The sequence below is a fragment of the Diadema antillarum genome, unplaced genomic scaffold, assembly GCF_040938485.1.
Source record: "Diadema antillarum isolate AM-2024a unplaced genomic scaffold, OU_Dant_1.0 scf00000046, whole genome shotgun sequence".
NCBI lineage: Eukaryota > Metazoa > Echinodermata > Echinoidea > Diadematoida > Diadematidae > Diadema > Diadema antillarum.
Window position 1 is genome coordinate 388,380 of NW_027270935.1, and position 22,415 is coordinate 410,794.

At 39.8% G+C, this 22,415-nt stretch overlaps 2 protein-coding genes across 2 annotated transcripts in view; one reads left to right on the top strand and one right to left on the bottom strand.

The window, feature by feature from the left end:
- The first annotated feature begins 6,346 nt into the window (after positions 1-6,346).
- LOC139715324 (uncharacterized) lies at positions 6,347-7,005 on the top strand. The gene has a single exon (XM_071626900.1). It carries the CDS (start codon positions 6,347-6,349, stop codon positions 6,956-6,958), a length of 612 nt encoding a protein of 203 aa, XP_071483001.1. The 3' UTR covers positions 6,959-7,005.
- A 12,953-nt stretch (positions 7,006-19,958) lies between these two features.
- LOC139715305 (serine/threonine-protein phosphatase 2A 56 kDa regulatory subunit epsilon isoform-like) overlaps positions 19,959-22,415 on the bottom strand; it is an 82,906-nt gene continuing 80,449 nt past the window's right edge. The window contains exon 13 of the mRNA XM_071626885.1: positions 19,959-21,125. Coding sequence (XP_071482986.1) covers positions 21,029-21,125 — 97 coding nt within the window. The 3' untranslated portion in view covers positions 19,959-21,028. The remainder of the gene's footprint in view (positions 21,126-22,415) is intronic.

The window sequence follows — 22,415 nt, forward strand, 5'->3', positions numbered from 1 at the left end:
ATGTACACTTTGATACTATCAACAGCAATACCAAGACGCTACGGTGATGTATAATGTCATAATACTATTTGATATATTCTTGCCTTAGCGTTGTTATGAAATGTAGAAAGGCTTTAAACATATTTTAATCACTGCTGTTGAATGGCCTAGTAATAGTAATAAGAAGAATGATTAAAGTTGTTGAAACTTCTAGAATCATGTCGCTAAATAATAATGTTATGCCATTATGCATCTTCTACGCTAACACTCTTGTAACAACGTACTTTAGATTAGCATTTTGCCATGTTGCTGTCGATACAAATTAGTACATGAAATTTGTACATATTAACCGACATGACCATAACACTTAATGTGGAACAATGTCCTCGTACCTAAAACTTTGCTATAATTGTGAATGAGTCAGATGACAGAACTGAAATGTATAAGCTAAATGCAGAAATCGGACGATGACATACAACTAATTGCAGAACACAGTGCTTTTTATAGCGCATATCATTACCGTAGTGTCTCTATGCGCTTTAAGGGAGAGGGATGAAAGTAGAAAGAGGATATGTAGTGTTCAATGTACCATAGATGCAAACCCAAACTCATTCATAATATTTCTTTAAACAAAAATGTCTTGAGAGCAGTTTTAAACTTTAACACTGTGGGATAACATGGAACAGCGTTCCACAGTGTGGGAGCAGCATGAGCAAAAGATCGCTCACCATAAAACTTTGTTTTGATAGCAGGACATTGGGGAAGATTTTTCTGAGTTGATCTTAGATTACGAGAGGGAGCGTACCTTACCAAGAACTTACCGAGATATTCTGGTGCCATTGAATGCCGGCACTGATAAGTCAGTAACAGTATCTTAACAACTATACGTGACTGAACAGAGAGCCAATATAGCTGCTTCAAAATGGGGGTTATGTGAAAATTCTTCTTCGTTCTTTGTTAACAATATACGTTGGTGGATAGTATTCTGTGAATAGTTGTACATTGTATATAGTAAATGAGGAAAATGGAGCGAGGAAAGTATATAGCCAAGGTCTCCCATAAACCAAATACCAGAATGATGATGTTGATTATAGATGTATTATATATTTTTATGTCATTTTGTACGCAATATGTTTCTCTGTATATTGCTTTGACAAACTTGAGGGGAGCGCATATCACAAGTCTTGTATCTTAGTTTCCCCTCTATTTTCAACATTATTTAGTAAATATTGTTCATTTCTGCTTTACAACCTTTTATATTGTAAGATTATGCTGTATTTTGAAATATACAATTGTATATTTTTTCAGCATATGTTTTGTACATTATCTTTTATTGAAAATGAAAATGAATAAATGAAAAGAAAAGAAATGAAATGAAATAAAATGAAAGCAGCATGCCAATGTCCTCATTGCCTTTTTAGAACAGTACTCTTTAAAGCTAGTATTGTATGGTATTGTGGCCCACGGACAATTTTCTCAACCCTTGTGAGCTAACAAAATACTACACTTATTTCATAGATTACCGGTACAGTACACGCACACACACACACACACACACACACACACACACACACACACTATATATATATATATATATATATATATATATATATATATATATATATGTGTGTGTGTGTGTGTGTGTGTGTGTGTGTGTGTATATACCATAGAAGTAAAAGAACATATCGCTCAGTTTCGGAAGTTAACCCAAACGCTGATATCTTCTCATTGCAACGTATGCATAATATAACATGAGTGCATAATAGCACTTCAGTGTCATTATTATCAATAATGGAGTCATGTACATATAGGTGTTCACTATTATGTACGTTTCCAAGCACGGTTGTGAGACGTTAATACTTCTTACATTAAGAATCTATAATACAACGTTTATATATAATGATTATATATATATATATATATATATATATATATATATATATATCAATCATTTATACATATACACATAGATTGTATATGTATATGATTACAAACTTAAAATCAATTTGCTTTGATGTGATTCCCGCCAACTCGGCCAAATAGGCTCTGTGTCATTGTGGTGCTCAATTAGCTGGTACAGTGTATAGCGCATTTAAGATCGGACACTATTTGCACGATAATCTTTTAGCCGAATGATATTTATGATGGCTCATGCAAAATAGATCATTCTTTCAATTACTGCTGGACGAGGCTGACTATAGATCCGTTACTTTACTGGCCAAAGACAGACACGTGTAATGTAGCTGTGCATTATGTCTAATTATGTTCCAAAATATATAATGGGAGTATTTGAGTGTGTGTCAGAAATCTTTCTTGGTATACATTACTCGTATGGGTATTGTGACGGGAAGTGTGCGAATTTAAAGTGAAAATAAGGAACGAGCACGAACAGTGGCATTTATCATTACAGCTAAATTCGAGTTTTCCTCCGGACCATCTATCAAGTTAAGCACAATATTATTTATCTTTTCGTCTTCACTTTGTACTGTATGCTGATTTATATTTGTTTTTGGAATAAAATCAGACAAATTAACATATTTCTTCATTCGTCCTTTCAGGTTCTAAACACAGATCAATATGTTTACATACATGGTTTACGTAAATATCACGTGTAGGTCTCTTTATATTGGAATTTTATACTGATTTGTGATATCACACTGCTGTGACCATAAATATTGTCATAGAGCTCTCATCTACATAGTGACAGATTAGATTCGTCATAATTATCTTCGAACATTATAACTTCTGAGGGGATTGCGCAACTTTCCTATAAAAACTGAACTCAGTGTGCCAGTATTCTGGCTGCATTCTTTCTGAATCCACATGTATGATTGTTTTGGGGAATTTTGTGCTATAAAGAAGTGCAAGCGAACTTTATGTGAGAATTCATTAAAAAAAAATCTCGTTAACTTATAGAATGACTCATTATCGGCTGGCACGGAGAGCATATTATGCACAGCTGAGCATACACAAAGACACTTACACAAAACTGCACGGTACAGCATTACACACACTTTTTTTATTCACTTTGCCCAAGTATTGTTTCTTTGTGTTCGCCATGTATATCATATTCCATTGCAAGTGGACAGGGTATGTTTCAATTTCAAAAGCGATCTTTCGTAATCACAATATCGAGTCATCATAAAACCACAATGCTCTGGAATTCACAGAATGAAAAAAACAACAACTAAGGTCTTGCTCTGTGAAAATCTAGAATATTCCTCACGGTGGGGGGACATTTGGAAGTATCTTCCAAAGAGTTTGTGGATTGAAAATCGTTTTGCTATCTTTTCTATGCTAAAACTTTGGGCAGGTTTAAACATGAGACCAGTCACACTTGGCTATACAAATGGCATAACTGGCTTGGGACTATAACTTCTACTCGGTTCCATTATTGTTTCTTAACAGTGTCATTATAAGACGGAGATTATAAATGTTATCATCTTGATATGCCTATGCTTTGTTCCTATTAAAATCGCTGGATCTGAAGCCACGCAATGATCTTTCATTTTATAGACGCTTTTTAGTTATCGTACAAAATCGTTTTAATTCAGTATCGGTAGGCAGGCGCGCCGGAAGCAGTTTTGGATTGGGGGGGGGGGGCAAACATTGGAGGGGGCTCAAGATTAGACCATGCATATGTTACACAATATACACATACACACACACACACACACACACACACGCACACACATCTATTATATATATATATATATATATATATATATATATATATATATATATATATATAAAGTGGCGTATACGGTTGGTCGAAACATGGGGGGAACCATAAAGTAATTTTGACGGTCTGTATGCTTGTGCGTGTGTGCGTGAGCAATAATGGGACTACAATATACGTTACGGAATGTGATACATTGAACAACGCAGTCATTGAGGAACATTGTAAGTTTTCCTTACATGGATTATGGAATGACGGTGTGAAACGATCGACAAATTATATACTGTGCAGCAACATAAGGTGAATGGCATAACAATAAAATGCGAGCGAGCGAAGCGAGCGAGCTTGAAAATTTAGATATTCTACAGTTTCAAAACTGGGGTTTGTAACTATATCTTTCACTTTGGAAATTAAGGGGGGGGGGCATCGGCCGCAACTGCTGGCAATTACTGGCAGCAACGTTAGGAGAGTGGCATAACGATTCAATGCGAGCGAGCGAAGCGAAACCCTACAAACTGGAAAACTGGAGTGTTAATTGTAGCTATAATATATTTCGCTTTGGAAATAAATGGGTTCGCATCGGGCGCAACTGCTGGCAATTATTGGCAGCAACATTAGGAGAATGGCATAACGATTCAATGCGAGCGACCGAAGCGAGCAAGCTTGAAAATTTTGACATTCTACAGTCCCAAAACTGGGGTTTGTAACTATATCTTTCACTTTGGAAATTAATGGGGCGGCGCATCGGGCGCAACTGCTGGCAATTACTGGCAGCAACATTAGGAGAATGGCATAACGATTCAATGCGAGCGAGCTTGAGAATTTTGACATTTTACAGTCCCAAAACTCCCGTTTGTAGCTATATCTTTCGCTTTGGAAATTAAGGGGGGGGGGGCATCGGCCGCAACTGCTGGCAATTACTGGCAGCAACGTTAGGAGAGTGGCATAACGATTCAATGCGAGCGAGCGAAGCGAGCGAGCTTGAAAATTTTGACACGTTACAGTCCCCAAACTCCCGTTTGTAACTATACCTTTCGCTTTGGAAATTAAGGGGGGGGGGGGCATCGGGCGCAACTGCTGGCAATTACTGGCAGCAACATTAGGAGAATGGCATAACGATTCAATGCGAGCGAGCGAAGCGAGCGAGCTTGAAAATTTTGACATTTTACAGTCCCAAAACTCCCGTTTGTAGCTATATTCATCTTTCGCTTTGGAAATTAAGGGGTGGGGGCATCGGGTGCAACTACTCGCAATTACTGTCAGCAACATTAGGAGAATGGCATAACGATTCAATGCGAGCGAGCGAAGCGAGCGAGCTTGAAAATTTTGAAATTCTAGAGTCCAACAACTGCCGTCGTAGCTATGTTTTTCGCTTTAGAAATTAAGGGGGAGGCGCACCGGACTCAACTGCTGGATGCGAGCGAGCGAGGCGAGCGAGCTTGAAAATTTTGACATTTTACAGTCCAAAAGCTGCAGTTTGTAGCAATATTTTTTCCCTTTTATTCATATATTTTTATATGCATATTTATTTTATTTTCTTTGTTTATTCATTTATTTTTGTTATTATTATTTTATTTCATTTTTATTTCATTTTATTTTATTTTATTCTATTTTATTATTTTTTTTTTTGGGGGGGGGGCTTTTTGGGGGGGCAAAAATGCGTTTTGCCCCCTCACTTTTTGGATGGGGGGGGGGGGGGGGGCGTCCGCCCCCCCTGCCCCCCCACTTCCGGCGCCTATGTCGGTAGGCTGATTTCACCTTTTCTTCTCGGAGAGAAAAACGCTGCAGTATATAGCGTACTACATGTACTGTAATCATATTGTAATGCTACATGATGCTTTGTACAGAAATCTTTGTTTCTATGTCGATAGAAATATCATATCAACCTTTGGACACACTTGGCATTGCAGGTAGAAAGTCAGTTAGAGGGTAAGGTAAGCTCCGTCCTTTTTGCGACACAGACAAAACATTACACATATTATGAACAGCATAACGCAATGCCCATCATCGCGTTCTGAATGTTGCGAAATCTGTGACCCTGTGTATCTAATATTGCGTTCCCAGAGTGGGTATTCCCCACGAACGTGCTGGACTGCGTAAGGCGGCCAGTCGACATGGTAAGCATGTCGTGAAATCGGGGGGGGGGGGGGTGGGGTCACAATGGCACGATTCATAACATCACTGAATTGCGAGGAAACTGTCTCTGCAATTACCACGGGAAGTCCAAGATTCGCTGTGTCTTTTCGATTAATCTCCGACATTTATACACCATTTCTTCTTCGGCAGCTCACTGGTTCATTGATATTTCCTCACAGGATGAGCTTATATTTCGCTCCAAAAGTAGAAAATATCGCAGCGTCAGGAGTGTTGGCAAAAGTCATACATGCACACCATTTGAACTGAACGCACACCAGCGGATTTGCTGAGAGAAATGAATGTGGATTATCGACATAGTTTACGACTTACTGTGGTAACGTCTATTGGAAAGTAAAAAGAAGGGAGTGATTCTGATGTCGCGTTTCAAGTTCCTGCGAGGGTTTAGAGTCAGATTTATGGTAACCTCACGGCACGGCAGAAATTATTTCACATTGTAGGCCTACTACTTTCTCTACTTTCTTGACACCAAAATAAGATTGGTATCCCAAGGAGCGATCCCCTAGCAATCATTCAGTGTCTTCTTTTGTTGCCATGGCTTCGACGGCATCCATGGAAGAAGCATTAGAGTATTTTAAACGTCTTTATCTGACTTTCAAGGATGAGATAGCTGTCCGATCGCCAAATCGGAAGCAGTTTGCCGCATTTTCGCTCGACCTGGCCGGATTGTATCCAGACCGACCGATCTTCCGCGGCCAGGATTTCGGCGACGGAGGACTGCTGTCGTGGGACTTTGCCGTGGCGACCTGCAGCCGGAGTCGCCACGGGCAGGTGGAACACGCCGAGCAGCGCATCCTCTGCCACCTGATCTCGAACCTGGAGGACATGGCCTACCTAAACGACGCCGACCACACCCTGCTCCTGTTCAGCTTCTACTCACCATGCGAGGAGTGCAGCATCTTCATCGAGCAGCTCTTGCGAGGTCTCCGCAAAACGCTGCCGAGGATGACCACCATACTTGGATACGTGGAGATGTACGTCGGCAAGGAGGACCGAAAGTTGACCAGCGAAGCGACGTCGTCGATGGACACCCTTGGGACGCTTTATAAGCTCAAGGAACAGTTTCCTAAGTTTGACGTGCTCGAGATTCCCAATGTTGTGCATCAAGATTCATTCATTGGAAAGCTGTACGTCAAAGACGACTAATTGACAAAAACTCCATGACGGAGTGTATAGTATTCCCAACAAAATTTCGACACGTACGCTTTGATACTAGAAGTCTTTTCCATACGTCATAATAATTGTGTATTTTACATACGAATGTGAGCAATGATCAATTTCAAAGTTCTGTTGAATGTCCAAAAAACGTTCCTTTGTTACCAGGCTCAAATCGTAAAATTGTGCGTCGTTACGTTCTGTTAAACAAACGACAGAGCCTTTCCATAATCATGATTATTCTGTAAACATATTTCAGGGTGCACATGATTTGCGGCAGAGGATGCTCTTACAAAAATCAAAAAATTGATATGCTCGCTGTGGTATAAAATGCTGATTTTCTATATCCAGTGATATACCCGTCAATTAAACTGGCAAACAATTAAACAAAGAAGACAATATCTGAGATATCTCATTATGTACAGAAAATAATGATATGGTATACCAGTGTATTCAAAAGAAATTGCTTTTCGTAATGTCCATTTGCCGGGAATTCGCTATTGCCCATTGAAAATCAAAACGCCCCGTATACTGAATATTATAAGAGATCTTTACATTATCAAAGGTCAAACCGCTGGAATGTTACCTCATAGTATGCAAGTGTCACCATCTGTTCCTGTATTTAAGAAGCAAACTTGTAGAAGTTTGTCTCTTAATTTTTGAATTTGATGGTGATTTTCTTTAAAAAAGCAAACAAACAAAAATAAAGACAAAACATAGTGCAATATATTTATTTCTGTGACACCAGATACTGGCAACTCATTTATTTTGCTGTTTTTGTATATGCTCATTACATTTTTTTTTCTCTCTATCTCAATCTTGTTAAACATTCTTTATCTTTGTTATCTGGTATATATACACGTACTTTTGTTTGATAGTAATTTTGTGAATTTTAATGTATGTTTTTGTATCTTTTTTTTTTATAGTGCAAGGCCCCTTGATGGAGTGGTGTTTTCTTTTTGTTTTTGTTTTTTTGTTTTTTTTTGGTGGTGGTCCAACTGAAAGGACTACCCTGTTGAAAAGAAAAGGAAATAAATAATACGTTTTTGGCCTGTTCTAAGAGAAATATGTATTTTCAAGGGGAAAATGAATAATTGCAGTTTGTCAATTACAAACTATGAAAGATTATAATTAAAGTGGCGTATAGGGTCACATGAACTAAACCACTTCAAGATGCTTGCCAGCTAAGTCGATAGGGTCATCCATTTTTACTTGTGCAATAGAAGAGTGTACTAGAGTATGAGAAATCTCCATGTAACTTCCGATATTTTTTCCTCTTGTTTTTTTTTAAATGGAACAGGATCAATCAATATCATAAGACACTTTAATATCCCCATCCCTTGCTGACAATATTACTGCTCCTAACCATCTTCTTTGTAGCTTTGCACAACGTGAAAGGCACTGAAATTGTCCTTTTTTTTTTCATTTTTGTTCACACTGTTCCTTTCCACCAGGGATGAAGGTTAATGTCATAAGGGTTCTATGCAATACAACTTAATTTTAGTTGGCCAAGTGGGATGACGATGTACATATCCATGTATATATACATATAAGCTTACATACATATCCTATGTAAATGTATATACAGATATACAAATGCATTATATGATATGTATACTTGTATATTCATGTAGACTTTTTGAAAGCTGTTGACTCATGACTAATTTTTTCTTAAAACCACAATAACACATTTCTGTGATACTTTCAACACATACTTTCCTTTTTTATACCTTTCTACCTTTTATACATTTTTATACCTACTTTTTTATATGTATAGAAACATGTAATATATAATAACGAGTTTCCTACCTAAAGTGCAATTTTGGTTCCCTTATTTTGTATAAAACCATATCAGCAGAGCACTAGAGCATAGCTCAAATTGTTGGAAATTTTGATGTACTCGAATCTTACATCTATTGAGCACAGGAGTTCTGACATAATGTGCAACGCCAGTCTCTAAATTGCAACTGATTGCCAAATTGCTGTTCATCGACGTAAAAGTCATTCAATGTTTCATTCAATGTATAATAGCCGCGATCAAAAATCATGGGGCATACATACCCGGGTGGGATAGCTGAATATTGCAAATAACTAGATTTACGTTGGGATTTCTGATGTCTTCACTCAATTAACTGACCTTAGCTCTAAGAAAGAGTAGAAATTTTCAAAAACAAAAATACATGAATGTTTCAAGAGGTAGCAGTTCGGACTGTCACGTTTATAGAAAATCTTGGATATTTCTTAGGTATGTTGGAACAAACTCTGCCTAGCTGTCTGGCATTAACCCCTCCGATCCCCCCCCCCCCAAAAAAAAAAAAAAACCACCACAAAACCAAAAACAACTAGAAATGTCGCTATGGCGACTGGTATGCCTCCGCCATAATGTATGATTCTCCTATAGGTCTATAGTACGTCTTGACAATGTGTGATAACAGTTTCATCTAATTGGCAAAATACTAAAATGACATGTTATAAGTGTTCACTTTCCTTGAAATAGGTTTATTTGGATAAATGGCTACATTTTCTAAGAGAGCATGTATTTGGGGATTTGAGGACTTACGACCCTTGTATAAGTCTATGCATTGAGTACTTTTCAAGGTATAGAGAAAAAGTGTAATATCTGTATTAAATAGTAAATTGTTAGCATTTTGACCTGGCCTTCGACCCTTGACCTTTGACCCAATGACCTTAGAATTCCCAAGAGAATCACTATCAGACAAAACATGCATAAATATCAGTTTCATGATACCTAGAGCCACTTCCAAGATTTAGAGGATGAAGTGAAATTTAGCACTTTCACTTAACTTTTGACCTTTTGACCTTGGACCTTTTTTTGGCCAAAAACTTCCCAGAGAATCTCTAATGGCTAATACATGTATTCACTAAGTTTCAAGGATCCTGCAGGCATCGCAAATATGATGGAAAAGTGAAATTTTCATTTCAAGTGAGTTGACCCTGATCTTTGACCCCTGATCGTTGACCTCGTGAACCCAAAGCTTCCTAGGTAATCACTGCCAGTCAGTATATGCATATGTACTATGTTCCATGAAGAAACTTTGAACCATCTCTGAGATATGGAGAAAAAAAGTGACATTTTAACATTTTCACTTGACCTTTGACCTTTGAACTTTGACCTCATGACCCGAAACTCTCACTAGAGATCTCTATTGGGTAATACACGTATATACTAAGTTTCATGAAAATACCTTCAGGCATTGCATAGATATGGAGGAAATAGTGAAATTTTGAGCATTTGACCTTGACCTCTGACCTTTGACCTTCAGCATCTGCGCCAAAAAGTTGATAGGCACAACTTCACCCCTCATACATACACCTGCCAAGTTCCATTGGGATACCTCATACAGTTTTTCAGTTATATTGTCCACAAATTTGATTACGTACGGACGGACGGACGGAAGGACGGACGGACGGACAACCCGAAAACATAATGCCTCCGGCGACATTGCGTGGCGGAGGCATAAAAACTGAAGACTGTGCATGGATGATATACACTTGCCAGTATGGATAAACAAATATGAGTGAAAGGGCCGTTTGTAGAATTATTTTTGGTAGCTATTTTTGGTATGTATTTTTGGTATCTATTTCCCCTTTTCAAGGGACGTATGGTGACTGTATGACGATACATCATGGATGTGTACATCTTGTTATCTGTTTTTGCCTTTTTTCAGTCATTGACAGCTAACTTCACATCTTTGGAGATGTTAATCATTTTCATTGTAGTCACAAAGAAAATGCCAAAATAAATATTTTCAACAAAAGCCACCATTGTGGAAAACTTCTAAAAATCATTAGTGTGCTCATTACAAGAATGCACTACTTAGTACATGTACACTCAGTAAATGTACCTGAAATACAGTCGAATTTAAGTATCACTTCAGAAATCTGTATGCGTTGAATAACATGGCAAAAACGCCCATATACACATTACAAATGAGCCTCTATGTAATTAAGAAAGGTGTAACATTCCATTGAAGTTAAAGGGAAGCAGTCCTGAGATTTTCACTGTACTGTTAATTAAGACGAGTAAAAAATATAAACTTTCACCAATTTATACGCTTGGACATCAAAAATTGTCTCCGTACGCGATTTTTGAAAAATAATTCCTGCAAGCGATCGTGAAAGAGCCGGCAAAAAGATGCCTGCGTAGTGCATGCACCGAACTAAAACATAGTGGAATGCGTGTCCCTATTCCCAACATACGCGAGACCGTGCAGCCAAATTACCGTGTTGCGTCGCCATCTTGTTCGGTCAATTTGTCCTTATATGGAGTGCACGCTCAGGCGCGGTCAGACTGGGCCACTGGTACGCGCGCAAGCAAGAGTACGCCGTCCAGTGGCAAGTGATTATGACGTAACAATGCATGTTTGTTCATGACAATGGTCTTGTGCTTCGGAGACACAGCCCGCACTCCATATAAGGAAAAAATTGACCGAACAAAATGGCGGTGGTAGCAAGTTTTGGTGGCTGCGTATTTCCTGGGTGAACACGCATTCCACTATGTTTTAGTTCGGTGAGTGCATGCCCTACTCACCAAGTTGACAGCCGTGCCTCTAAAAACCAATTTAAGTGTTCAAATGATTAGTTGCAATTTTATCATATAATGTGAAAGTTTGTGGTTTTATAATTTCAAACAAAATATTTCAAGCTTAGATATATATAATTTACGAAAAATTAATATTGTAAACATAAATTTATATGTATTTTTAAACCAAATATACCATGAACTTGACATCAAATAGGCACGGTCGTTTTCTAGCTTCCGTCCGTGTTGCATACTTTCTTAGCGTAGAAACCACTCTCGCGCGCAAATCCTTACCATTTCCATACCAACACTGGCAACAGTACACTCGACTCCGTCCAGTCAATTTTGGCATTCAAACCGAAGATAACCTGTGCATGAGAGAGTCGAATTCTTAAGAAAATATTGTTTGTATCTCAATATTTCTGTAAGTAGTCAGATAATCGCCTTTCCTCGAAAAAAAAAATATGACGTGAGCCGGGAAGGATAAACACAGGGGGTCGTAGGGATATGATTTCGCTCCACTTTGCCGTGCATGTCCAGTCGGCACTGGCAGCAGCTAGCTCAGTGGCACTGTACTGCAGTCCAACCCCGGCTGCAGGCCCACGGTAAATTAAACATAGCTAGCCACTTTCCTTACCTCTCTACGCTTTTTCCCCTCGGTTCTCTTCGAAGTCGATGCTCGAGGTGTTTCTGTTGGGGAAATTACAGAATACCGGTTTTGCATCATATAAATTAGCATATTAGTGCGTATAAGAGCCGCCGGAGGCGGGGCCTTCGGCCCCGCCTCCGGCGGCTCTCCCTTAGAGATGAATTTCAGCCCGAAGGGCTGAAATTCGTCTTTCCCGTCGTCTGGGGGCCCCAAAAAGCCCGGGAACGGGACGGCCGTCAAAAAGTAGGTTGACCACACAATTTTTATGAAAATTGAGTGGTTTCAGAGGAAAACTGCTCTAAATCAAGATAACTCGAGTAAATCGTCGGTAAAGAAAATCGAGCCGATTTTGGCGGAACTACTTTAAACTTGATGACGTCATCACAGCTGACATCCTCCTTCCTTCATCTCTTTTCGACACAAGTCATTCACGATCAATCACACTACTCACTAGTTTGGCAAGGCAGCGCGTATACGCGTATTGTCAAGAGACATGTGCGCACTCAACTGCTACACGTATTGTACACTGTACTAGTAAACATGCGCGCGTTCTGCAGACTCAATACGCGCTACCACTGCACACGTACGCATCATAAGCTGTTGTGTGTAGGTATTGTTGTACGACTGCATAGAGTCAACATGGTGGGCTGTCAAGAGAACCCACACAGTGCGTAAGCTCTACTGTAAGCTAGCACCAGCAATTAGATAAGTGATTGTTTTCTAGTCTCACCTAAATTGCTGTCGATTTCTAGGATACGGACTATCCTCAACTCCTAAAAACGTGAGTATTCATCGTAAATTCGGGTAAATTTTAACGGCTATCTAGACTAGCATCGTCAGGATCTAGAACTACATTATTCGGGGGACACCCCCGAAACCCCCGAGAACAACGTAAGATACCACACTTCTCACCGCACAGATCAAAGAAAACACACGTAAACAAATGCAATCGTCGACAGCCGAATCACGGACCGTATCGCAGAGCGGATTAATATTTCAGATGGTTGCTATCGGCAAGCGTAATTACGCTCTTTTCAGAGCGATTTGCGCTCTCCGTGATTGGCTGCCGGTATTCTGTAATTTACCCTTTCTGTTTTATAACTCATGTGAGCAAATGGTCAGGATTGCATCTGGTTTCAGGAGTTTTCTCGGTTTATAACCGAGGGCCACAGCCTGCCGGTCCACGTAAAAACATCGCTTCACAAATTGTCCACGCACAGGTAGGTCACAACACGATTTCGAGATTTTGTAGGCCCTAAGTTTCTTATGTCCCAGTTCGGCATCGTTGTACCGATATTTCCCAGCCATACAGCTCACCTTTCACGATACTTTTGTTGGTCTGGGACGGAAAAAAGGATTTTCCTGGGAAATTTTCTGCACGATTCGAGCAAAACTACTGATGTAAGATAGCCTGACCAGACGACGCTGAATGCGGTCGCCCCTGTAGTGTACTAGCAGGCCTAGCCTGTGTAGAATCGTTTCTACCTACAAATATGTACACACTCTGTACGTACTATAGAACATGCATGACGAGCGGCGACAGGTAGGGCTGCAGCTGCGCTTGAGACTGGAAAAGTGCGAAGGGCAAACCGCGTGCGAGGTGCGTACGCGTATCTACCGTAGATCTATCATCTACTAGTAGTTGTACCGTCCACACGTGCGAATATAATACACAATACATACACACACACACAAACACACACACACACACACACACACAACGTAGAAACAATGTCAAATACGAGTCGGAGTAGCCACCGACGTCTTCATGCATCCGGGTAAACTAGGGAGCGTACGGATAACGAGCAGAACACGGCTGGGAAGAGTTGTGCATCGACGACGTATGACTCTCCGCCAAGACTTGCTCATTAGCATATTCACCATGCAGAGTCACAATTTTTCAACCAAAATGTACGAGCTTATTTGGTGATTTTAAAGTTTGTTTTTGGTGAAAGTAGTTCATTGGAGGTACCAACAACAACATATTTTTTTAAATTTCGTGAGGACTGTGTCCCTTTAAGGATTGTGTAACTCTTAAAGTGGAAGAATAGAAGTCATACCCATTTCCATACATACAGTTATGTATAGTTGTGTGTGTGTGTGTGTGTATGCATGTATGTGATATATATATATATATATATATATATATATTGACATCAAATCTTGCACATTACATTTACTGTTCTTGCACCGCCCGCCATGTTGTGGTTAAGTCTTTTGATGCCAGTATATATATATATATATATATATATATACATATATGTATGTATACATGTTCCTTACAATGAAGTTGACTCGGGTCCGGTATTTGTCTCACAAGAGTAAGGTTTGAAATGATCAGAGTTGATGGATGCAGTATAGCAATGTGATGAAGAGTTGGACAGCATAGCAGATGGCTTGAGTTTGGACTATGGTGACTCTGAACTGAATGTCGTTTCAGGGCCTTTGCATTTTCAGTGATCAACCACATATCCCTGTACAGAACATACTAACCCCCCCCCCCCCCAAAAAAAAAAAAAAAAAGGGAAATAATCTAATTTACGTCTGTACCATCAGCACAATGTGCTGTCACTAAAGTTGGTGCCATCATACACACATTCATAGCTTGAAGGCTGCACAGAGGAATAACACACACAAGGGACAAAGGAGACATCACATGAACATTTCCTGTTTTTACTCATTTTCCATATTTCATCATATGGATAAACAAAAACAAAAATATCAATAATCCAATAAGAAATAAAGGAAGAGATACCTGCGCATACATTTAGAAGTAATTCCACGTCTGCAGATGCCTCGATGTTTATGTTTAAAACCCCATTTCAAAAATGACATGAAGCTAGGGAAATTGCAATAGTTATCTCTCTAATTTCTTGTTTTTCTCTTGGTAGAATATACAGACAAAATGTACACTATATTTACAAATATAACAAGTTGTACAACTTGAACCAAGAAAAAAAAAATATGTTCACACGGTACATTCACTACGTTTTTAGTCACTATGTGTAAAGAGAGGACGAAAATGTCTACCATGTCCTATGTATGCATTTGTAGAAGCTGTGAACATCACACTGTACACAAGTGCAAAATGTTTGAGTGAATACTTTTTGACTTCTCTCTTAACTCTCTTTTTACAAGACATGGATTACCATGTCACACACACACACACATACAAATGTAAAAGAATAAGCTTGGGTGAGCTAACAATCGATCAAAAACTGCCACTAGCTTGCATACGCACCCACAGCACCTCCAACTTTTTTTTTTCTTTACTCTATAAAATGTTACAACTGGACAGCTGTTGATATTCCTTTTGTATAAAAAAAAAGCATTTGTATGTGTGTATCATTAAAAGGATAATACATATATTTCTTCATGAAAATAATCTACTATGCCATACAATTACCCAATGTTTTTGAATACAGAGTGAATGATACAATATGCAAATCAACATGCCATGCATAGACTGCACTACCCTTGGACATTGCAATCACAACCACTGGACACAATTTAGTTGTAACTAAGAGGCCTATGGCAACAATTTTGTTAAAGATGTCACTTAAATTCCCCACCTACTGATATCAGCATGAAGCCACTAACAGACAGCACAGCAGAACTCAGTATTTGTTGGGCAGCACATTTCATTGTCTAAAAATGTGTGGTTTTGCAAGCAAACAAAATGGATTCTGTTCATACACATCCCTGTTCTGCGCAGTGTTTTTTTTTTCCCCTAGCAACAGCCTGCACACATATTACCACCTCACCACTGAAGCACAATCCACATTAAGACGTGTTTGAGGGGGAGGATTATATAACCTTAGGGGATGAGTTAGGTGACATATCCAAAGACACAGAGACCACACTCTAATTTATTCCGATTTCATGCATGTTTCCACCTTAAAACTGGCCTAGCTTGCAGTTTCTTTCTTATTCACAGAGAAATCTTGCATTGCCTCCTTGTGTTTACATGGTCAAAGCATGCATCATGGAGTCCCCATAATGGGAAAGGGGTGGGAAGGAAGGGCTTGGGAGGGAGGTAATCACACTTATTCGGTAAGTGGTTTCACAGTGATGTTAACATTGTACGGAAAATCACTCGATGCCCTGACAAAATCCTCTACTGAACACGACATGACACAATAACTGACACCAGGGAAAAAAAAGTTTCACTGTCTCGAGTTATGACTAATACGCATGCTGCAGATACAGAATGTATGCAAAGTCGCACCAGTCACTCTGCCTTGACCTGAACTGTGGAACACCATAAACTAGATTAACGTCCAAATCACAGTCCCATGTCTCAGCATCAAACACATCATGGGGCTAGGCTTATTTCAGTGCCTCCCTTTTCAATGATGCACATCTTGAGTTGCTTCTGGAGTAAATCACAAATCTGCTAGACAGCCCAAATTTCAACCCCTCTTCCCTCCCCATAAAAACACAAAACAAAAATAAAGAGATTATGTGGCTCCTTGCTTTCCTGTACAAATTTGCAGTCACGACTGGCTTACTATATGCCACTTGTACATAGTTTGCAGGTCCTTAAAACGCTGCTGCATGTAAATGTACTTGTGGTGTTTCACAAAAACACTCACATTAGTAAGTATGGGCCTCTAGTAGATATGCAAATGACACTGAACATTATCACAAAGCTGTTTACCTCTAATAAGACAATTATGTGACAGTGGATAGCAAAATACACCAAAATGCACCTGATCGTCTTAAATCAAATAGTCTAAAAAACAACTGCTTCAAAAATAATGTACCTAGAAAACCTGTCACATTTTTTCAGCTTGAGGATGGCACAAAACTATCAGAGATGTTCACACACACTAAAGGACTTCAACATAATGACGCAACACAAGCTGGACATACATCGGTCCTTACGTGCAAAAAAGGAAAGCTTTTTTTTCTCTAAATCAGAGAAGAAAATACAATCACTTGCCACTTCAGTGTTTAGTACACTATTCTAGAGGATCCCTTTCTATTTCTCTCATGAGACAATCAAGTAAATGCAGGCTTCCTTGGGGTGGAGCAAGACGGAACATTGGATTGTGCATGTGACTGATTGACAGAACATGTTCAATAACTCATATGGAAGGGAGCGGGTTACCATTATACTGATTTAATCTACTACCCATTTCCTGGACTTCAACGTACAATACAACAAATCACTAAGAGGGTGTCAACAGCTCTTATCACCTTTGCCTAAGTTCTGGGTTCAGAAGGTGAATCCAATCACCGTCATGTCAACTCAAATGACAGAATTTACCTATAAAGACTTGTCACTGAGTGTTATTTCACACACTGCAATGAGGCAGGTGTACCAAATGGTTTTATGACATTGATTGTTGCATATAATCAGTATGTCAAAATGCAGCCAAAGAACTGTTTCCAATGTAAGTTGGTCAAGCTTGAAACTCTTGGGTTAACCAGCAACTCGGTCAAATTTGTGTGGCGAGGTTGCGAACGAGATAAGGTCTTGGAGTATTTAACACTAAGTAGACAAATACAAAGAGAAACAGTGAGCAGAAACACATCACATTTGACGACAGGTCACAACTTGATAGGCTAAACAGCATATGAATGTGGTAAATGTGGAAAGAAAAGAAAGGATGTGCAGAGTGAAATAATACGATGTTAGTTTCTATCATCTGTGTGGTGAATATGGCACTTCAAAGACAAGTGGTTACAGTTCATACACATCTCAAGTTAAGGGTTACCACTTCCACACTAACGAAATTAAAGTATCAATTCCAAATCACACATACATATTTGGCATCTACTGAGGATCAATTCATGAAATACAAAATTTGGATTGAGTGATCTGTTTAATGACCTGCCTATTGAGTATTGGCTATCCCCTGCAGCGAGTATCCTCTACATGCACAATTTTGTATGCACCTTACAATTTATACAATCAAAGATTAACACTAATGCAATATACCGCTGATGGAACGGAAAAGGCCAACAGAGAGCCATCTTCTGTAGAACTGATACTAATCTGTCTGCCTTTCTCCTAAAAAAAAGGATATCATCAAATCTTTGGCAAATCGTTATAATATTTTCAACAAATTAACATATTCAGCAGACAGCTATATGAATGCAGGGTTCACTTTGATCCCCTCACAGCTGATCCCACTGTTAGACTGGGCAATGGGCTTGATTGCCTAGGGATTCCGCTGGATTGCCAAGATCCACTAAGCAGAGGCCAGCCAGGATGGGGAGAAAAAAAAAAACAACAACCACCAAAAGGAAACATTATATCTCCATTCTCCACAAAACAACAATACATTGCTTTAAAAAAAAAAAAAAAAAGAGGCTGGCAGCATACCCTAAATTTGAGGGCCATGTCTTGTTTTAATCAGCACTGCATCTACAACGATGAAATTGACACCCTCGATCATTCCAACACATCTATGACATTTTAGCATCGATTTCTGTTGCCTCATAGAGAAAGAAAATGGGATGGTTCAAACACTATAAATGCTTCCTCTCATGGACCCTTAAGGGTACTCTTGTGCATAATACAGCAGATTTCAAATAGCTGTGCCTACTACAAGCAATACATGTTGAACTTCTTCATATGTGTAGAAGTGATATAACTTCTTCATACACTAAAGCCTCAGCACACTCCGACTCGTACAAAGTTGCAATAGTCATTCTCTTCTAGATTTGATATATATTTTTTTAAATCAAATGAAGTTGCCAAGCAGGGTGATAACATGCATACCGTTTTTTATCATCGTTAACATGCTTGTGCAGTCTCTTATTAATGACATTATCTTGAGCTGAGGAGGTGACAAAAAGAGGTGCAATCATACACGTGAACGTCACTAAGCTGACACAGTTCACACTTAGTTGATAACATGAAACTTTAGATGATTGCCAAAGATAGTGAGGAAAAAAAAACCAAAGATCAATCTTGCCCACATTTAGTTTCATACGTGGTCTCTACACATATTCTTGGTATCATTAGTTCAGTTTTCCTCACAAAGGTCTCCAGAAAATTTAAAGTGAAGAAAAAACACCACCACAACAACATTTGTTACATATCCTACCCTCACATTACGAAGCTGACAGGATGTCTTTTGTGTATTCTATGTCTCCTGCACTTTGTCATCACTGACATCACCACGGAACATTAGTGTATGAAAAGAAATAAACAAACACCCCGCATATTAAATCTTGCCCCTATCCCATTCCACACGACAACAAAAATAAAGAAAGAAAGAAGAAGAAAACGACATATTACAGACACCTTCTTTACACAGGACTGCCTTTTTGGTCTTCCGTCTATGAAGTAAAGAATTACGCCTCCCAAGCGACATAAAAAAAAAAATGGCTTCCCATGCTATTATGTGCAAATCTCTATCACAAAACTTGAGGGAGATACACCTTGCTCCTACTTCATTCACTTGAACCTGACTGATTCCACACATTCACTGAATTAAGAGCCTACAGCAGCCAAAATAGATTGTGACATTCCGATGTAATGTCAGACATGGGTAATTTCAATCACAGGCGTAATTTCACATCATTGGCAGGTCTCTCTGGACTGTATGGGAAGGCCTATCTCTCAATTCTCTGAACCAGTTATATCAGCTTTGACTGCATGAACGACCTACATGTTATATGAAACAAAACATTTATCTACATATTTGTGAATAAGTTAAGCTATCTGTACAAAACCTAGAGTGAGAGAAAAAAGAACACACACACTATATGGGAGAATCTGCAAGAATACTTCACAACCCACATTGTATCTCAAGACCCCCCCCCCCCCCATACGCACACAAACAAACAAGAAAAAACAAAACCCAATACACACATAGGGATTGGATTAACTATGACCACGGACCATTAGGGGGAAAAAGTGCTGTTGTGGAAAGATTCTATCATTTATGATTATTACAGACTGATCACTAATTAATACAGGGTTATGGAAAAGCAGATCTGTTCTCTGTGTCATATTTTCTACTCTTGAAGATTATGATTATTGCAAATACCATGCATACTTACATAAGATGTACTTGGTGAGCAAGTCCTCAAATGTCCCTCTAATATACACACCATTATTAAATGGGCTTAATACAGGACAGAGAGTCATTATCCATTGTCTTCTATTAAGTACATTCTTCGGCTAAAGATCTTTCACTGCTTCATAGTCGAGAAAATAGGTTGGTTCCACTTTTTTGTTTGTTTTCCTTTCCTGCACGTAGCACATTGATATGTCTGTAATGTGTGCTCATGTAACAACCACGCACCAACTTGAGGTATATGGGTACCACACAGATACCCACCGTAGGTGATATGAACTGGTTATAGAGGCAAGGTGCAGGGGGTGGGATGCCGGTACCAGCACCCCAGATAAAATCTTAGTTCCTACTGCACATCCTGGCAGCATAACACACAAACTTCATCACTACCTCTCGTGTCCTCTAACAATCAGCTCATAAAAGCCTGACTGTAGCAGCAGCAGACTTCCCGTTGGGGCTGTCGTCCTTTCAAGAAACAAACAAGACACATAGAATCTACTTATTTGGCTCCTTCACATCCAATTGCTAAGTAGGTGATGAGAAAATAAATAAACAAAAAAAGCTAACAAAATTATGAACAACCAACACTCATGCACATCCATTGTAACATCAGCAAAACCACATGCTTTGGCCCCAACTCCTCGTTCTGTCCAATGCAGCAACTAAACCAATATGGCGCCCTCAGTCTGTGAATCCAAACAATCCCGTTTTGTGGGAGAGACAGCAAAGAGTCCATCAGAGGTGGAGTTTTCTTGGGGGGCATCCAGGGGGGCAGCCATCCATGCACCATGTCTGTGCTGCCACGTCCGCAGACCAACTGTCCTTTCCTTCTAATTACTGCTGTTGGTTTGGTTATTTAGATGATTCATTTCCAGTTTACTTAGACGTTTCCACAGTTCATCCCGTTCCTTCTCCTTCTTCTTCTCCCTGCAAGGGGGGACGGGGGGGCAGGCAAAAGGTGGGAAAGATATAACAAGAGGAAAAAGAGACATGGAATTATTGGGAGCTTGACATTATACCCTACGCATTGAATAGCATGCAACAGCACCCACACACCTACCATGAAGGGCGGAACGTTGCATTGAAATGATAAATGATGCTCTAATGTCCAGGGTACTGTTGCATATAAGATAAAACTACATCAATGACTGCAAATTTACAGCATGGCAGGAAGAAAAAAAAAATCCTGATGACTGACTGGCCGTTGCTATGACAGTGGCTCTACATGAACATGAGAATCAGCAGTGATTCTCTTATCTACGAGATACAAGTGGCCGTGCCCATCTCTCACAGTAAGCTACTATCTTACCGGCTACGCCCGAATCCGAGCGCATATAAACACGGAGAAACCACAAAAAAAATTCACTCACTGCAGGGCACGATAGCGATACATTTTTCCCACGAAGGAAAAACCGAGAAGGTCCCTGGAGGAATGCACTACAGGAATGTGAAGGTACATATCCTTCAGGTCTATGGAAACCGTCCAGTCCCCGAGGTGGAGCAGGGGGAGAATGGACAAGACGGTTTTTATGTGGAAGGACACGGCATACCAGTACATACTGGTTGAGTCGCTTGGGGTTTAGAATCATACGGATGTTGCCCAAGCGCTTGGGAATGAGGAAGACAGGTGAGATGCAGAATCGTGGGTGGTCTGCCATCTCCTCTATCGCCCCCTTGGTCAGCAGGGAGGAGACCTCCCTTGTTATTGCCTGCTGTCCAAGGTGGGGGGGGGGGTGGGGATGGAAGGTGGACGACACCTCCGGGAGCGGTTGTAAAAGCTCTGATAGCCTGTTCTTACAACTGAGAGAATGAAGGCATCAAACTGAATTGAATTGAATTGAATTGAAAGGGTATTTTATTGATTAATATGCATTGCAGCCCACAGGCTGAATTGCAGACATTATACAGAAATAAGTAAAATTACTATGAAATATGTACAAGACTGCATAAATACATAGGATGAGAGAAAAATGTCTGTAATGTTGTGCCAAGCAGAGGCAAAGGCTAGGAGCCCGCACCTGACCTCCCATGGAATAACCCACACTTGGGCTGCAAATTTACAAGCCGCTCTTGCCCTTTGGGGCAGAGCGCATGCTGGGGACTGGCCGCGGCCACGTCCCATGCGCCGGTTAGGGTGGCAGCGGAAGTCCCTGTAGGCTTGGCCACCCCTTGGGGGTGGGGGATTAGGGGGCTGATGCAGTGCAGCTTGCAACAGTT